The 19928-nt window shown below is 40.8% G+C and overlaps 1 protein-coding gene across 3 annotated transcripts in view; it reads left to right on the forward strand.

Moving 5' to 3' along the window:
- Positions 1 to 19928, forward strand: part of LOC126092137 (collagen alpha-1(IX) chain-like) — a 362152-nt gene that overhangs the window by 208955 nt on the left and 133269 nt on the right. For all 3 annotated transcript variants that reach the window (XM_049907597.1, XM_049907598.1, XM_049907599.1), the window contains 3 exons: positions 50 to 223; positions 10630 to 10707; positions 10841 to 10909. In XM_049907597.1, the coding sequence (XP_049763554.1) occupies positions 50 to 223; positions 10630 to 10707; positions 10841 to 10909 (321 nt within the window). The remainder of the gene's footprint in view (positions 1 to 49; positions 224 to 10629; positions 10708 to 10840; positions 10910 to 19928) is intronic.

Genomic DNA, 19928 nt, shown 5'->3' on the forward strand with positions numbered 1-19928 from the left:
TGACTTCAGTATTTATTCATTGCAACTTACAGAAATTAATGTTTTCTAGGTTTTTGACAAAAACTGGCACAAAATTCATTTTGGAGTATATCGAAATGAAGTGGTCCTTTATGTTGATTGTGAGGAAACTACGGTCGAGAGGCTACAACCACGTGGCCCAATTGATGTCAATGGACAAATTTCACTTGCGAAGATGGTTTCTGGAAGGCGAGATACAGTACCAGTGAGTTAATCTTGAGAAATAGAAATTTTAAAAAAATGCTACTGTGTTTACGTTACTTTTAATATAGACTAGTGTTTAAAACAGCCTTGTGATTATCTATTGTTAACTACTTAGAGGTTAGAAAGCATAACAACATTTTAAACGCTTTTTGTGTTATAACAAACTTTAGAATAGAAATCAGAGATCATTTTGTGTCAATAGTTTAGAGAATAACCTCAAACTAAACAAGGTTTATTGGTTTCAAATACTAAATAAATAGTACAAAAGTTTTAACTGTGTGTAAATGTACTTCTGTGGTGTAGCACCTCAGGTTCACCAATTACTCATGTTGCAGTGTACAGTTTACTAACGCTACTTTTTGTTTTCTCTCTCTGTTTCTTTTTGCAGACTTCTCAGCTGGTAAGTATATCTAATGTGGAGTCAGGAAATGGTTCTAATAAAATTAACAACTATCCAAAATGCAAAGTGACTTTTCTAACAAAATCCTTTGTAAATCAGAGTAAAACATTTTGCAATGCAGGCTTTCAGTAGCACTCATTATCTTGCAACAGTTATATTTAGATACTGTTCTGCACTGCAATAGTGCTTCACTATTTCTTAATGTGCTTGACTACCTTGTCACTTTGCAATAATTATATTTGAAAGACAAACTAAGCAGAAAACAGCTTCAAGCAAGACACTTCTTGGCTCGTGAGCAGTCCATGTCTGCTCCCACAGTGGCAGAAATACCTGAAAATGAAGACTGATGTTAGCAGAGAGGTAATAGCTCTTAAACCTGCTTGCATGAAACAGATATACATGACCAACATTTTACACTTAAATTATTGAATTGTACATAGTGCCCTGCTAAGTGTTGGCCACAACAAATAATTTTAAATTTTTGTTTCAATTTGTATAAATTAATATTTAAATTTACTAACCTTTTCTGTTTCTGTGCTCTTTCCCATTATTTCTGATTCCCTTACTTATTGTTAGTTTATGTTGTAACTGTGCAATGTGTAAATGACTCCATTTTCTGATGTAAAACTGTGACACATTGCAATATATGTATAAAGCAAGACTTAAAGTATCTTCACACATTTTTTTTTACAAATTGTCATGATTCAACAAATGAAAATGCTTGCTTCAGTGTCTTTACAATCATAGTTACTTTCCATTACAATATTTTATCCATATCGTGTTTGATCTGACTTGCCATTAGTGAGGTGGACTGCATGCCTCAGTGATAAAGATAGCCACTGTACCATAGTTGCAACTGCAGTGGAGGGGCCCTGTGTGAACAGCTGAAATTGAGGGAAAGCTACAGCCGTAGAACATGTAACTCTACTATATTGTTAAGTGATAGGTTACATATTCTGGAGATTAAACACCCCTATTAGGATCTCTGAGTTGGGCCTATTCAGGATGATGTCATCATCAGGAGAAATAAAAGTTCTGCAGGTTGGAGTGTGGAATGTTAGATCCCTTAATTGGTCACATAGGTAACAAAATTTAAAAAGGGAAATGGATAGGTTAAAGTTAGATACAGTGGCAATTAGTGAAATTGGGTGGCAGGAAGAACAGGACTTCTGGTTAAATAAATACACGATTATAAACACAAAATCAAATAAGGGTAATGCAGAAATAGATTTAGTAATGAATAAGAAAGTAGAAATGCAGGTAAGCTACTATGAACAGCATAGTGAATGCATTATCATAGCCAAAATAGACACTAAGCAGACACCCACTCCAGTAGTACAAGTTCATTTGCCAACTAGCTCTGTAGATCATGAGGAGATAGCAGAAAAGTTTCATAAGGTAAAAGAAATTATTCATATAGTTATAGGAGCCAAATATTTGTGATGAGAGACTGGAATTCGATAGTAGGAAAAGGAAGAAAAGGAAAAATAGTAAATGAATATGGACTTGGGGAAACGAATGAAAGGGGAAGTGAAAGTGGAGATGAATGGGTAGCTTTGAGAGATGAAATAGTGAAGGCAGCACAGCTCAAACAGGCAAAAATACAAATCCTAGTAGGAATCCTTGTATGTCACAGGAGATACTGAATATAACTGATGAAAGGATAAAGTAAAAATGTAAATGTCATGTGACTAGGCCGCCCATCGGGTAGACCGTTCGCCGGGTCAAGTCTTTCGATTTGATGCTGCTTTGGTGACTTGCAAGTCAATGAGGATGAAATAATGATGATTAGGGCAACACAACACCCAGTCCCTGAGTGGAGAAAATCTCCTACCCAGCCAGGAATTGAACCCGGGCCCGTAGGATTGACATTCTGCCGCACTGACCGCTCAGCTACCAGGGGTGGTCAAAGGATAAAGTATAAAAATGAAGCAATTGAAAGGGAATACAAACATCAAGTAAATGAGTCTGACAGGAAATGCAAAATTGCTAAGCAGGAATGGGTAGAAGACAAATGAAAGGATTAAGCAGCTTACTTCAGTAGGGGTAAGATAGATATCAACTACAGGAAAATTAAAGAGGCCTTTTGGCAAAAAAAAAAAGGAACAACTGTACACATATCAAGAGATCAGATGGAAAAGCAATACTAAGAAAAGAAGGGAAAAGGTGAAAGGTGAAACAAGTATATAGTGGGTCTATACAGGGGAGATGAACTTCAAGGCAACATTATAGGAGTGTAAGAAGTCATAGATGAAGGTGAGGTGGGCGATATGGTACTGTAAGAACAATTTGACAGAACAACGTAAGATTGAAGTTGAAACAAGGCCTCTAGAGTAGACAACATACCGTCAGAACTACTGACAGTGTTGGGAGAGCCAGCCATGACAGAAATATTCCATCTGGTGTGCAAGATATATGAGAGAGGTGAAATAGCTTCATACTTCAAGAAGAATTCCAATTCAAAAGAAAACAGTTGTTGACAGGTGTGAATAGTACTGAATTATCAGTTTAATAAGTTATGATTACAACATACAAACACACATTCTGTACAGAAGAGTGGAAAAACTGGTTGAAGCTGACCTCATGGAAGATCAGTTTGGATTCCTGAGAAATGTAAGAACACACGAGGCAATGCTGAACCTATGACTCTCTTAGAAGATAGGCTAAGAAAAGGCAAACCTATGTTTATAGCATCAGTAGACTTAGAGAAAGCTTTTGCCAAGGAATACTCTCATTGGAATTCTGAAGATAGCATGGGTAAAATACAGGATGCAAAATGGTATTTGCAACTTTTACAGAAACCAAACAACAGTTATAAAGAGTCGAGGGGCGTGAAAGGGAAGCAGTGATTAAGAAGGGAATAAGACATGGTTACAGCCTATCCTTGAAGTTATTCAATCTGTGCACTGAGCAAGCTGCAAAGGAAATCAAAGAAAAATTTGAAGTGGGAATTAAAAGTTCAGGGAGAAGAAATAAGAACTATGAGGTTTGTTGATGACACTGTGATACTGTCAGAGGTAGCAATGGAATTGGGAGAGCAGCTGAATGGAATGGACAATAGTATCGAAGGAAATTGACGGAGATCCGAAATGTGAAATGATTTGGGTGAAGGTCGCGGTTAAAGCAGGCTCAGACATGGTAATTGGATGTCTCTATAGGCCCCCTGGCTCAGCAGCTGTTGTGGCTGAGCACCTGAAGGATAATTTGGAAAATATTTCGAGTAGATTTCCCCACCATGTTATAGTTCTGGGTGGAGATTTTAATTTGCCAGATATAGACTGGGAGACTCAAACGTTCATAACGGGTGGCAGGGACAAAGAATCCTGTGAAATTTTTTTTAAGTGCTTTATCTGAAAACTACCTTGAGCAGTTAAACAGAGAACCGACTCGTGGGGATAACATATTAGACCTTCTGGTGACAAACAGACCCGAACTATTTGAAAAAGTTAACGCAGAACAGGGAATCAGCGATCATAAAGCGGTTACGGCATCGATGATTTCAGCCGTAAATAGGAATATTAAAAAGGGTAGGAAGATTTTTCTGTTTAGAAAAAGTGACAAAAAGCAGATTTCAGAGTACCTGTTGGCTCAACACAAAAGTTTTGTCTCAAGTACTGATAGTGTTGAGGATCAGTGGACAAAGTTCAAAACCATCGTACAATATGTGTTAGATGAGTATGTGCCAAGCAAGATCGTAAGAGATGGAAAAGAGCCACCGTGGTTCAACAACCGAGTTAGAAAACTGCTGCGGAAGCAAAGGGAACTCCACAGCAAACATAAACATAGCCAAAGCCTTGCAGACAAACAAAAATTACGCGAAGCGAAATGTAGTGTGAAGAGAGCTATGCGAGAGGCGTTCAATGAATTCGAAAGTAAAGTTCTATGTACTGACTTGGCAGAAAATCCTAAGAAATTTTGGTCTTATGTCAAAGCGGTAGGTGGATCAAAACAAAATGTCCAGACACTCTGTGACCAAAATGGTACTGAAACAGAGGATGACAGACTAAAGGCCGAAATACTAAATGTCTTTTTCCAAAGTTGTTTCACAGAGGAAGATTGCACTGTAGTTCCTTCTCTAGATTGTCGCACAGATGACAAAATGGTAGATATCGAAATAGACGACAGAGGGATAGAGAAACAATTAAAATCGCTCAAAAGAGGAAAGGCTTCTGGACCTGATGGGATACCAGTTCAATTTTACACAGAGTACGCGAAGGAACTTGCCCCCCTTCTTGCAGCAGTGTACCGTAGGTCTCTAGAAGAGCGTAGTGTTCCAAAGGATTGGAAAAGGGCACAGGTCATCCCCGTTTTCAAGAAGGGACGTCGAACAGATGTGCAGAACTATAGACCTATATCTCTAACGTCGATCAGTTGTAGAATTTTGGAACACGTATTGTGTTCGAGTATAATGACTTTTCTGGAGACTAGAAATCTACTCTGTAGGAATCAGCATGGGTTTCGAAAAAGACGGTCATGTGAAACCCAGCTCGCGCTATTCGTCCACGAGACTCAGAGGGCCATAGACACGGGTTCACAGGTAGATGCCGTGTTTCTTGACTTCCGCAAGGCGTTCTATACAGTTCCCCACAGTCGTTTATTGAACAAAGTAAGAGCATATGGACTATCAGACCAATTGTGTGATTGGATTGAGGAGTTCCTAGATAACAGGACGCAGCATGTTATTCTCAATGGAGAGAAGTCTTCCGAAGTAAGAGTAATTTCAGGTGTGCCGCAGGGGAGTGTCATAGGACCGTTGCTATTCACAATATACATAAATGACCTGGTGGATAACATCGGAAGTTCACTGAGGCTTTTTGCAGATGATGCTGTGGTGTATCGAGAGGTTGTAACAATGGAAAATTGTACTGAAATGCAGGAGGATCTGCAGCGAATTGACGCATGGTGCAGGGAATGGCAACTGAATCTCAATGTAGACAAGTGTAATGTGCTGCGAATACACAGAAAGATAGATCCTTTATCATTTATCTACAAAATAGCAGGTCAGCAACTGGAAGCAGTTAATACCATAAATTATCTGGGAGTACGCATTAGGAGTGATTTAAAATGGAATGATCATATAATGTTGATTGTCGGTAAAGCAGATGCCAGACTGAGATTCATTGGAAGAATCCTAAGGAAATGCAATCCGAAAACAAAGGAAATAGGTTACAGTACGCTTGTTCGCCCACTGCTTGAATACTGCTCAGCAGTGTGGGATCTGTACCAGATAGGGTTGATAGAAGAGATAGAGAAGATCCAACGGAGAGCAGCGCGCTTCGTTACAGGATCATTTAGTAATCGCGAAAGCGTTACGGAGATGATAGATAAACTCCAGTGGAAGACTCTGCAGGAGAGACGCTCAGTAGCTCGGTACGGACTTTTATTGAAGTTTCGAGAACATACCTTCACCGAAGAGTCAAGCAGTATATTGCTCCCTCCTACGTATATCTCGCGAAGAGACCATGAGGATAAAATCAGAGAGATTAGAGCCCACACAGAGGCATACCGACAATCCTTCTTTCCACGAACTATACGAGACTGGAATAGAAGGGAGAACCGATAGAGGTACTGAAGGTACCCTCCGCCACACACCGTCAGGTGGCTTGCGGAGTATGGATGTAGATGTAGATGTAGATGTCTTGAAAGGTGGATATAAGCTGAAAAACAACAAAAGCAAAACAGCGATAATGGAATGTAGTCAGATTAAATCAGAAAATGCAGGAATTAGATTATGAAATGAGACACTGAATGCAGTAGATGAGTTTTACTATTTGGACAGCAAAACGGCTAAAGTAGTGAGGATGTTAAATTTTAAGAAGTAGAGAGGATGTAAAATATTAGCCAGCCAGAGTGGCCGAGCAGCTCTAGGCGCTACAGTCTGGAACCACACGACCGCTACGGTCGTAGGTTCGAATCCTGCTTCAGGCATGGATGTGTGTGATGTACCTGTTAGTTAGGTTTAAGTAGTTCTAAGTTCTAGGGGACTGATGACCACAGGAGTTAAGTCCCATAGTGCTCAGAGCCATTTTGTAAAATATTAACTGGCAATGGGAGGAAAAACATTTCTGAAGAAGAGAAATTAGTTAAAATTGAAAATAGATTTAATAGCTAGAAAGCCTATTTGAAGATATTTGTCTGGAGTGTAACCATGTGTGGAAGTGAAACATGGGCAATAACCAGTTTAGACAGGATGAGAACAGAGTTGTTTAAAATGTGGTTCTACAGAGAAATGCTGGATTCGATGGACAGAATGCATAACTGAGGAGGAGGAACTGAATGGAACTGGAGAGACAAGAAACTTGTGGTACAACTTGACTGACAGAAGGGATATGTTGACAGGACACAATCGGAGACGAACAGGGATCACCAATTTAGCATTGGAGGGATGTGTGGGAGCAAAAATTATTTTGGGAGACCAAGAGATGACTCCAGTAAGCAGAGTCAGAAGGGTATAGGTTTATTTATTTAGGTTGCATTAGTTATTCAGAGATGAAGAAGTTTGTGCAGGATAGAGCAGCATGGAGAGATACATCAAACCAGTTTCCAGACTGAAAACCACAACTACTACTTTAAAGGCTATAGCAACTTTTATGTGTTAACAAAGTAAATAAAATGTAGGAAGAGGACTCAAAACAGTTAATAGTGCCAACCACATGGGCCCGACAGGGTAATTCTAATTTGTGAAGATGTAAGTCACCAGATGCTACACAACAGTAAGAAAATTTTCTTACATCTATTTGAAAATGCCACAATTTAATATATGCTAAAATCAGTGTAGCAGATGCATCAAACATTAGTACAATAAAATTCAAAAAGCCAAACTATATTTATTTACAGCAACTTTGTAAATAATAGCGCCTTCATTTAACAATGTATGAAAAGATAGATTGCTACTTACCATAAAGAAGACATGTTAAGTTGCAGACAGGCACAGTTAACAGACACATACATAAAGCCTTCAGCCACAGCCTTCATCAGCCAAAGAGAAACACACACCATTCTTACCCACAAGCAAGCACACCTCATACACACATGGCTCAGGCTGGGATGCAGCTATCACATAGGATGCAAATAACTATGTAGAGGGGCTGGGGAAGGGGAAGGAATAGGGGAGAGATGGACACTGTCTGGTGGAGTGTGCAGGGACCAGGATGCCAATAGGCTTAACATCAGGAGGTTGTGGGGCAGGGAGGCAGGGAAAAAGGTGTGAAAAAGGAGAGGAGCAGGGAAAGAAGGGCAGGAGTATTGGCAGAGGGCAGCAAACAGAGAGTGGGAGATAAGAATGGGGAGGAGATGATAGGACGGAGGGGATGGAAACTGTTAGGTGGAGCGTGTGGGAACAGTGTATTACAGTAGATTGAGGCCGGGAAAATTATGGGAGCAGAGAATGTTTGTAAGGATAATTCCCATCTGTGGAGTTCGCAAAAGGTGGTGGTGCCTCTTTCTTGGGAATGGTAGGAGTATTTGGGGGGGGGGGGGGGGACACGGGAATATGGCATGGAAAATCTGGTTGCAGACTAAGTTTGGGGTTAGTGACTGTCTGTCAAGGTGTTTTTGAGACCCTTGGCAAACTGGGAAAGGAAGTTCTTGACACTGCAGATGTGCCATCCCCGGGCAGCTAGGCTGTATGGGAGGGATTTTTTGGTGTGAAAAAGATGACAGCTGTTGAACTGCAGGTATTGTTGATGGGTTTAATGTGGACAGAGGTGTGGATGGAGCCTACAGAGAGGAGGTGGTCAACTTTAGGAAGGTGACACACTGGGTTGAGGAGACCAGGTGAAGTGGTTGGGAGAGAAGGCGTTGAGGTTGTTAAGGAATGAAGATAGTGTGTCCTGGCCCTGAGTCCAGATCATGAAGATATTATCAATGAACCTGAATTAGACTAGGGCTTTGGTGTTTTGGGAAGCTAGGAAGGTCTGCTCTAAATTCCCCCTAAACAGGTTGGCATAGGAGGGTGCCATGCGGATGCCCATGGCTGTGCATTTGTTTGTAGTCCTGCCCTTCAAAGGAAAAGCAGTTGTGGGTTAGTATAGAATTAGTAAGGTGTTTGAGGAATGAGGTAGTGGGTTTGGAGTCTGAAAGACGTTGAGAGAGGTAGTGTTCAATAGCAGTAAGACCACGGTCATGTGGAGTGTAAGTGCATAAGGAGGTGGCATCAACAGTGACAAGTAGGGATCCAGAAGATAAAGGTGTGGGGATGGTGGAGAGCCATGAAGGAAGTGGTTGGCATATTTGATGTGGGAGGCTAGATTGCGGGCTATTGGCTGGTGGTGTTGGTCAATGAGGACTGAAATCCTTTCAGTGGGGGCACAATAACCAGCCACAATGTAGATTTTGGGGAGCATGTAGAAGATGGATGTGCAGGGGTCATTGGGGTGAGGAGGGAAATGGATTCAGGGGAGAGGTTGTCAGAAAGGCCTGAGACTTTAAGCAGGGATTGGAGGTTGTGTTGGACTTCTGGGATGAGATCACTCTGACAGAGTTTATAGGTGGACTACCTTCATTCGGTATGAAATAGGATAGTTCTTTTATTAGCTTATAATAAATGAAACTTGAGTAAATTTTTATATAAAATACTAATTTCAGTTACATTATAATTTGTGTAACCAGCCACAATAGCTTATCCATGCTGAGGACCCTAAAATTTTATGTCACCTGAAATTTTAGATGTCATTGAATTAAGTTGCAGTTTTCAAAGATACAGAAACTCTTGTGTATGCTACAGACACACAGGAAGAAGCTTTTGCAGCTGTCTGTTCTATGAGCTCAGAATATTATCACATGTGGAATTTACTAGTGAATTACAAACAGTGGAAACTCCAGGTTGGAATGTTACTAGTGTATCTGTCATAAATGACATTTGTTAAAAGCTCCAAAAATGAAAATAAGAATAATAGTCGTAACATATCACACAGCATGAAAGCACTAATGCGCTCACAACTTGCTTTCAGTGAAACCTGAGTGACTACGGAATATGAGATTATTGCACTCAATGTCTCTTATTACTCAACATACGTCACTTCCCAAAATGTGCATCATGAGTTCCATTCAGCTACAAGCTTTAATAATTTCACTGAACCACGTTTTATTGATAGGTAGAGGCAATAAAAAATGTGAATGTATGGGCCACCGGCAGTTGGATGTTATTGTGGTCATAGTTACCTGGTGACCTAGAAAATAATTTTATTGCACTCTCCTATACAAAGTTCTGTTTCTTCCAGTCTGTGTATTTTTCTCTTCCATGAGTGATATATGATTTTTTCTTTCTTGAGTCTCTCTGAATATATTAAATCTATGCTATATGTGTACATAAATGGCATGTTTCAGCATAATCCTAAAACTAACAAAAAGTTGCCCCTCTTTAAACTATTTGCTAGAATGATGCACAATACATAGTTGACTGAAATAAACTGTTGACAAGCCTATGAAAATACTTAAGAAAAAGATTTTAACCTTCTGCTTGAATTATAAAATAGAATACAAGTAACTGGAAGTTCTAGCTGTATTTGTTTTTCCTTTAGTGCATATTATTTTACACTTACTCAGTTTATGGTATTCAATGTATGCCAGGCATTTTCTGGAAGATGATAACTATGAGTCAAACAAAATGATCTGTAGTCCTTGTTGTTATAACCTGCAGAAGCATTTCAGAGTTATCAGATCATCAAAGAGACCTGTAGGATTTCTAATAATTTCAACCTACTTCAATTTTGCAACTAGGAGTTGTGGATTGAAATGTGAATAACTGTAATGAACATCAAACAGGAGACAAATATAAAGTGGTAAGAGTACATAAATAATTTATGAACAAATTCTTATATAAATGTGTGTTGTGTTGGAACATTGACATGTTCTGGAAAGTCTCATATTTCGTTTCTTCCTTATATTTTTAAATATAATGAGGTACTGTTTCTCTGACTCATAAGAATATATCTGAAACAGACAATATAATTTTGTTGCATGATTATTTTATAAGTGCATGAGTTCATCATTCATTTCTCCTTCAGGTTGATTTGCAATGGATGGTTTTGAACTGTGATCCATCTCGCCCTGAACGAGAAACCTGTGATGAGTTACCAAGAAAAGTAAGTGCAAAATAAATCTTTTACACATAGTGTAATTGTGTGACATTATCCCTTTAGTGTATTGATAAAATATTGGGAATATAATGTTGTGTCTTTAGTATGCTTCCTAGATGATTCTTTTGTGGTGTTTCAGGCAACACCTCCTCCTGCAGCATGTGAGACAATTTGTCCGCAAGGACCTCCTGGCTTTAATGGAACTGATGTAAGTTTCTGTGTTATTAAAAAGGAACATTTTTATCATTTTAAGTTACTGAGTGTAATTAATCAAAATTAAAATGGTTATCTAAAGTTGCTTTGAAGATTATTTCTGCAGGCACACTTCCTGTTTGGAAATTTTCTTGATTATACCATTTCCAAACCTGCATTCAGGATTACAATAGTGTATTTTCAGATTCATTCATATTTTCTCATTTATTTTTCTAAAGTTGTTTGTTTACTTTACAGCACTACTTCAATTTCTGATTTGTATAATTATTTTGTCATTCAATGATTTCTACAAACTAGTCTGCACATTATATTTTCTAAAGAAGATATAGCATACAAGATGTATTTCAGGTGCACTGTGCTTTATTTTTAGCTTTTTACATATTATGTCTCTTCCATATTTCCTCTTCAAAGAGGAAAACACCGGTAGCTTTGTCTCTATTGTTTCCTTTGATATTGTTTCTGTGTGGCCCTCAATAAATAAGAGCCTCCTATATCTGTTAACTTGTACAAGGCCAATCATGAAACTTCCTGGCAGATTAAAACTGTGTTCCGGACCTAGACTCAAACTTGGGACCTTGCCTTTCGCACGCAAGTGCTCTTCCGACTCAGCTACCCAAGCACGACTCACGACCCTTCCTCATAGCTTTAATTCTACCAGTAGCTCATCTCCTACCTTCCAAACTTCTATGCTGCTATGAGGAAGACATGAGTTTTTCAGTGGTATAAATATTTCAAAGAGGAGCGAGAGAAAGTTGAAAATGACAACTGCCATGGACACCATAGCACATCAGTTACTGATAACTTGTGGAGGAAGTAAAGAAAATGGTTCTTGAAAATCCCTGAATCACCATAAGAGAGGTTGCTATGATGTTGGCATATCCTTTGGCTCATGTCCAGCAATTTTTTCAGATGTTTTGGGCATGAAACATGTCACAGCAAAGCTTGTTTCTTCAAGGCCAATCTCCATTGCCTTCCTTTCCGGGACATCCTGTCTTGCATGTGTAATGGTCTAGACAGAGTGTCTTCATATCAGTTTTTAAAGTTATCCATATTTTCTTTTAGTTTGTAGTTCAGGGAGGTAGTAAGGCATTTGTTGAAACTCATTTCACTAAAGATACCTGCATCACCACATACATTCCATATACTGGCGATTTATTTGCATGTGAGAATTACAGTCTTTCACATTCATATAAAAGAGGTTTGAAGAAAATGGATTTTGAACATGAGAAATCAAATTGTTAGTGATAGGGCTGAAAAACTCTGACCTGAAAGGTAATTCCTAATTGCTGCTGTTGTTATTGTTGCTGTTGTCATAATTATTGTTCCCTTCAGTCCGAAGACTGGTTTGATGCTGCTTTCCTATCTTGTGAAGACCCTGCATAATTACCGGAGCCTCACTCTTGGTCTACAGTTGAAAAGGTTACACTTGTTTTCAAGTGCTCGGAAAAATTTTACTTTTGAAAAAGATGAATCAAAGAATTTGCATTAAATTTTGCGTGAAAAATTGAATAATGTGCAGCACTGCCTTCGAAATGTCAACTGCGGCTTTTCACAAATCTGCTATGAGTAAGACAAGAGTCTATGAGTGGTAAAACATTTCAAAGAGGGTCGAGAAGAAGTTAAAAATGACAGCTGCCGTGGACACCCCAGCACATCAGTTACTGATAACATTGTGGAGGAAGTAAAGAAAATGGTTCTGGAAAATTCCTGAACCGGTGTCAGATAGGTTGCTGACAATGTTGACATATTCTTTGGCTCATGCCCAGCATTTTTTTCAGATGTTTTGGGCATGAAATGTGTCGCAGCAAAGTTTGTTCTGAAATTGTTGAATTTCAGCTAAAAATGATGTTGTGTACACATTGCTCAGAAATTGCTGAATGAAGTCAACAATGATCCATAACTTCTAAAGAAGGTTATAACAACTGAAAAAAAACAGGTTATATAACATCAAAATCAAGGCCCATTTGTCCCAGTGGAAACCGCCTGAAGAGCCAAGACTAAAAAAAATTCGAGTTCAGTCATGTGAAGGTTCCCCTCACTGTTTTTTTTCAATTACAATGGGATTGTGCATCATTAGTTCCTACCTTATGATCATACAGTCAATAAGGAATACTGCTTGGAAACTATGCACTGTTTGCATGGAGCAGTCCAATGAAAATGACCAGAATTGTGCCAACACCACTTGTGGATATTGCATCATGATAATGCTCTGATTCACACCTCAATGCTTGTTCATGTCTCTCTCTCTCTCTCTCTCTCTCTCTCTCTCTCCCTCCCCCTCCCTCTCCCTCTCTATTTTTTTTTCCTAAAACCAAAACTGTTATATTGCCTCAGCCACTGTATTCATTGGACAGAGTCCCCTGCAACTTTTTAACTTTTTTTTTTGGTCTCAAGGAAATTTATTATATTCTGCAGCAAACCAATGATAAGGATACTGGTCTGTTATTTTTGTGGTTTCATTATTTTACCATTCTGCACTTTCTTCGAGTTGCTTGTGACTTTGCACTGGGTGAGAGATTCATGATAATTGCAAGCTAAGTAAGGGGCCAGTGTCACTGAGTACTATCTGTAAACTGGGATTCTATTGGGACCTGCCAACTTTCAGCTATACTTCACTCAGCACGACTGCAGTTTCGTAAACGTAATTTCAGGTGAAATATTTTGTGGTTACTAATTATCTCAGTATGTTTCCATGCAAGTGCCTTGTTTTCAACCCTTTCAGTTCATAAGTAAGGGGCCAATGTCTCTGTGTACTGCCTGTAAACTGTGATCTGGACCTTTTGACTTACTTGTTTTCAACTCTTTCGAACGCTTCTCTACAGCAGGGATGCCTATTACTGTGTCCTCCACACAGGAGTCTGTACAATGGTTTAATTGACAGTATGTTCATACAATCCTGGTATGGGAATAATTTGTTAAACTTGGTATTTTAAACTTTGACTTTCCTCTTGTTGTCTTCTATTACCACACCAAACTGGTCACTGACTCAATGAATAGAAGCCTTCAATTTGCTTAGTGATTTTACAAGGACCAGATTTTTCTCAGGTTCTCGGCAACTTCTTTTGCTGAGGTCTGATGATGGCAGTATGGTGTATGCTTCAGACATGGATTTCTTTACACATGCATGCATTTTTACTAGCTTCTGCCAGTCATCATTTGCAAGTTCTTTATTGAATTGTTAGTATAACATTTTCTTCTTCTTTGACAATTTCCTACTTCTGTTGTTAATCCACAGTATTTCTTTTCTATCTTTAGTGCACTTATTTGGCACATGTTTGTCCCAGGAGGAACTTATAATCTGTTTAAATTTTGTCCAAAATTACTCCAAGTCCATAATACTGGAATTAAATGAGGCCCGTTCATGCTAGCAACTGCTTCTCTGCTCTTTCTAGCACAAATACTCTCCTAGCCTTCTTCATAGGTTTATTAACTTTAGTAACCATATTGCTATGATATTGTCGTGATCACAGTCCCTGCCTGTCTGCTAATACCTCCAACTAACATTGTGTGTCCTGATATTTCTGCACTACTGAGCATAGATTTTCTTTGAAAGATTTCTAAAACTGTCATGGCGGAATCGGGTGGCCAGTAAAAATATCTGATAATTAACTTGAGTGCACCTAGACCTGTTACAAGCATCCAGGTGACTTCACAGTCAGTTTTGACCATGACAGACACAATATTTTTGGCAACTACAATGAAAACTACTCCTGTGGTATCTAATCTGTTTTTTTTTTTTTTAAATATATATATATATATTTTCTATGCTCCACTAAATATTTCACAGCTTTCTACTTTTAGCCAGGTCTTGGTTTCAAGAATAATTTGAGCATGACAATTTTCATAGAGGACTGTAAATTCGAGAACTTTGTTGCAAATATTTTGACAGTTTACAGTTAAAATGTTGACAGTTAAAGTGTACTTTGTAGATGGTCTAATTTTGCTCTCTGTGTATCGTCTGGTGAGCATTCATCAGAGGACTTAAAACTACCATCTCAGCTAGGAAACCTCTATGTGCATCCCACAAACATTCTGCTACTTAAGTAGCTGCTTCCTTTGTGTAGTACACCTATGACCTATCAAGAGAAGTCCTGCTATTTTCCACCATATACTGTTGGTCCAGAAATCTGCAGATGAAACCATCACAGGGTCAAGGGAGGCGTTGGTTGAGGCCCTCCACTTGGTTCCAAACCAAAGGATCCTGATCAGTTCTGGCTGTGTTGCTTCAGACTGTGAGCTCTTCTTGTATCCTGTGTTTGGAACCAGCAGCATTCATGACTTCATCCATCTGCCCATACAAACTGAGGGTGGCCTCAGAACCTCAGTAACAGATATGATTGGTGCTGATGTGAGCCAAAACTTGCAGATTGCACCCTGCACTCTCAGTAGCTGCAGGTAAGGCCTCCTCCACATCTTGGATAAGGCCCCCAACAGACATACTGAGTGCACATGGGATTTCTTTCTGGTCCTGGCCTAACGTTGTGGTTCCTGATGACTAACAAACCCCTCACCTGGTGTGCCTTCATGGATCTTGCTGGAGGAGTGGCCTCTTGTCCAGTCACAGGGTGAATGGGTGAGGCCACAGCCAGGCTCAACATTGTCTTCCCTCCTCAGTCAACGCGAATGTGTTACCACCCACCACTCACCATGTGGTGAGGGCGACTCCATGTGTTGGGTACACTGCAAGGTGCCTCAGAAGAAGAGCTTGTGGGCAAAAGAAGCAGCACTTGAGGTATCTCATGCACTGCACCACATGCTCAGTGAGCCTTGAGCAGTCGCATATTTAGCTTTCATATTTGTTTTGTAGTTTGATTCTTAATTTATTTCCGAGTGTTTGTGCGCTTGTATATTTAATTACATAAAATCCTTGTGTATTCTCATATTTGAGAGGAGTAATATTGCTTATTGATAGCTGTGGAGTATAAATTCGCGTAGTCGTTAGTCAGTTGTTTGTTTTGGACAACCAGTGTGCTTTTGACACAGCTCAGTGAGCCTTGAGCAGCCACTGGTGAAGTATCAGTGCAGCAGCAGTGCAGTAACAAGTCGCATATTTAGCTTTCATATTTGTTTTGTAGTTTGATTCTTAATTTCTTTCCGAGTGTTTGTGCCCTTGCATATTTAATTACATAAAATCCTTGCATATTCTCATATTTGAGAGGAGTAATATTGCTTATTGATAGCTGTAGGGTATAAATTCACAGAGTCGTTAGATATTAGCAGTGGGATGGATAGGGTGTGTGCATGCTGTGTGCGGGCGCAGGAGGAACAGGTCGCGGTTCGCGAGCAGCTGAGCATGCTGTTGGCCACAGTCTGCTGCCTCGAGGTGCAGCAAAGGCAGAGGGTCTGGCGCGTTGCTTGAGACACCCCAGGTGTTGCTTGCTGCTTCTGCTGACTCAGCCGCTGAGACACCTTCTAGTGTACCCGGCGCGTTGGGGCCGCCCTCGCCTCAGGATGAGTGGCGGACTGCAACGCGTTCGCGTTGCTCGAGGCGGAGGGTCAATGTGAAGGCTGTCTGGCTGGCCCCGCCCATTCGTCCTGCCAGTGGGCAGCTGGCCACCCCTTCAGCAGGGCCCGAGCAGGCACACAGGGGCAAAGGCTTGCTGGTTATTGGGAGCTCCAGCGTTAGGCAAGTGATGGAGCACCTTAGGGAAATAGTGTACAGGGCTGGAAAGAATTCCAACGTGCACTTGGTTTGTCTGCTGGGGGGCCTCATCCAAGATGTGGAGGCGGCCTTGCCTGCAGCTTTCGAACGTACAGGGTGCAGTCATCAGCAAGTAGTTGCTCACGTCGGCACAAATTATGCCTGACACTTGGGTTCTGAGGCAATCCTCAGTTCATACAGGTGGCTGGCAGATTTGGTGAAGACTGCTGGCCTCACACGCGGGGTGCAAGCAGAGCTCTCTATTTGCAGCATCGTTCCCAGAGTCGATCGGGGTCCTTTGGTTTGGAGCTGAGTGGAGGGTCTCAACCAGAGGCTTCGTCGACTCTGTGACGGTCTTGACTGCAGATTTTTAGACTCGCGCTATTGGGTGGGGAATTGTAGGACGCCCCTAGATAGGTCAGGGGTGCACTACACAAAGGAAGTGGCTACTCGGGTAGCAGAGTACTTGTGGCATGCACATGGGGGTTTTTTAGGCTAGGCGGTACTGCGAGGTGTCCTGATGAACACTCACCAGTCAACGTGCAGGCAGGGAAATCACGATGCGCTCAGTGTAAAGACACTTCAGCTATCAAGATATTAGCAGTAAATTTTCAGAGTGTTCGGAATGAAGTTCCTGAATACTGGCCTCCAGGAAGCATGTGGCATGCAAATTATTCTCGGGACTGAGACCTGGCTGAACCCTGAGACAGGAAGTTCTGAAATATTTAGTGAAGGTTGGAATGTGTATCGGAAAGACAGATTAGACACCGTAGGAGGTGGTATCTTGCAGTTGACAAAAATGTTGTGTCTACTGAGGTCGAAGTAGAGTGTGATTGTGAAATATCTGGACACATTTAACAGGGCTAGGGGAAATAAAGTTAATTGTTGGGTGTTGTTACTGGCCACCAGGTTCCACCGTGACTGTTCTAGAATCATTCAAAGGGAGTGTACATTCTGTATCGCAGAAATACCCGGATCATGCTATATGAGTCGGATGTGACTTCAACCTAACTAGTATAGACTGGGATGTCTATGGATTCATTACAGGTGGTACAGACAAGCCGTCGTGTGAATTACTTTTGAACACGTTATCCAAAAACTGTCTTGAGCAGCTAAATCGACAGCCAACACGTAATGGAAATATTTTAGATCTGGTAGCCATGAACAGACCAGACCTCATCGACGGTGTCAGTGTTGAGACAGGGATTAGTGATCATGATGTGTCATTATGACTATGGTTACAAGGCTAGGAGAGTATTCTTACCAGAAAGAGCAGATAAGCAGTTGTTAGTATCCCACTTAGTAAATGAATCGACTTCATTTACTTCCGGTACGATGGACGTGGAAGAATTATGGGCAAATTTTAAACACATTGTAAATCACGCATTGGTCAAATATGTGCCCAAAAAGTGGGTTATGGACAGAAAAGACCCACCATGGTTTAACAGCGCAATTCGGAGAATTCTCAGGAAGCAAAGGCAGTTGCACTCGTGGTACAAGAAAGATCAGGAGAATGAGGACAGTTAGTGAGATTTGTGGTGCTGTAAAAAGAGCGATGTGCGAAGCATTCAACCACTACCACCGTCGTACCTTAGCAAAAGATCTTTCTGAAAACCCAAGGAAATTCTGGTCTTACGTAAAATCGGTAAGCGGGTCGAAGGCTTCCATCCAGTCACTCACTGATCAGTCTGGCCTGGCATTGGAAGACAGCATAACGAAAGCTGAAATTTTAAATTTAGCATTTGAGAAATCTTTCACGCAGGAGGATCGTACAAACATATTGCCGTTTGAGTCTTGTACAGATTCCCGTATGGAGGACATAGTGATAGACATCCCTGGGGTCATGAAGCAGCTGAATGGGTTGAAAATAAATAAATCGCCAGGTCCTGATGGGATTCCAATTCGGTTTTACTGCATTGGCTCCTTACTTAGCTTGCATTTATCGCGAATCTCTTGCCCAATGTAAAGTCCCGAGCGACTGGAAAAAATCGCAGGTGACGTCTGTATATAAGAAGGGTAGAAGGACAGATCCTCAAAATTACAGACCAATATCCTTAACATCAGTGTGTTGCAGGATTCTTGAACATATTCTCAGTTCGAATATAATGAATTTCCTTGAGACTGAGAAGTTGCTGTCCATGCATCAGCACGGCTTTAGAAAGCATCGCTCCTGCGAAACGCAACTCGCCCTTTTTTCACATGATATCTTGCGAACCGTGGATGAAGGGTATGAGACGGATGCCATATTCCTTGACTTCCGGAAAGCGTTTGACTCGGTGCCCCACTGCAGACTCCTAACTAAGGTACGAGCATATTTGATTGGTTCCCAAGTATGTGAGTGGCTCGAAGACTTCTTAAGTAATAGAACCCAGTAGGTTGTCCTCGATGGTGAGTGTTCACCGGAGGTGAGGGTATCATCTGGAGTGCCCCAGGGAAGTGTGGTAGGTCCGCTGTTGTTTACTATCTACATAAATGATCTTTTGGATAGGGTGGATAGCAATGTGCAGCTGTTTGCTGATAATGCTGTGGTGTACAGGAAGGCGTTGTCGTTGAGTGACTGTAGGAGGGTACAAGATGACTTGGACAGGATTTGTGATTGGTGTAAAGAATGGCAGCTAACTCTAAATAGAGATAAATGTAAATTAATGCAGATGAATAGGAAAAAGAATCCTGTAATGTTTGAATACTCCATTAGCAGTGTAGCGCTTGACACAGTCACGTCGATTAAATATTTGGGCGTAACATTGCAGAGCGATATGAAGTGGGACACGCATGTAATGGCAGTTGTGGGGAAGGCGGATAGTCATCTTCGGTTCATTGGTAGAATTTTGGGAAGATGTGGTTCATTTGTAAAGGAGACCGCTTATAAAACACTAATACGACCTATTCTTGAGTACTGCCCAAGCGTTTGGGATCCCTATCAGGTCGGATTGTGGGAGGACATAGAAGCAATTCAGAGGCGGGCTGCTAGATTTGTTACTGGTAGGTTTGATCATCACGCGAGTGTTATGGAAATGCTTTAGGAACTTGGGTGGGAGTCTCTAGAGGAAAGGAGGCATTCTTTTCATGAATCGCTACTGAGGAAATTTAGAGAACCAGTATTTGAGGCTGACTGCAGTACAATTTTACTGCCGCCAACTTACATTTCGTGGTAAGACCACAAAGATAAGATAAGAGAGATTATGGCTCGTACAGAGGCATATAGGCAGTCATTTTTCCCTCGTTCTGTTTGGGAGTGGAACAGGGAGAGAAGATGCTAGTTGTGGTACAAGGTACCCTCCGCCACGCACCGTATGGTGGATTGCAGAGTATGTATGTAGATGTAGATGTAGATGTAGATGTAGATTCTCCACAACTGCTGCTGCCCTCCTGA

Source organism: Schistocerca cancellata, chromosome 7 (genome assembly GCF_023864275.1).
Source record: "Schistocerca cancellata isolate TAMUIC-IGC-003103 chromosome 7, iqSchCanc2.1, whole genome shotgun sequence".
Taxonomy (NCBI): Eukaryota; Metazoa; Arthropoda; class Insecta; order Orthoptera; family Acrididae; genus Schistocerca; species Schistocerca cancellata.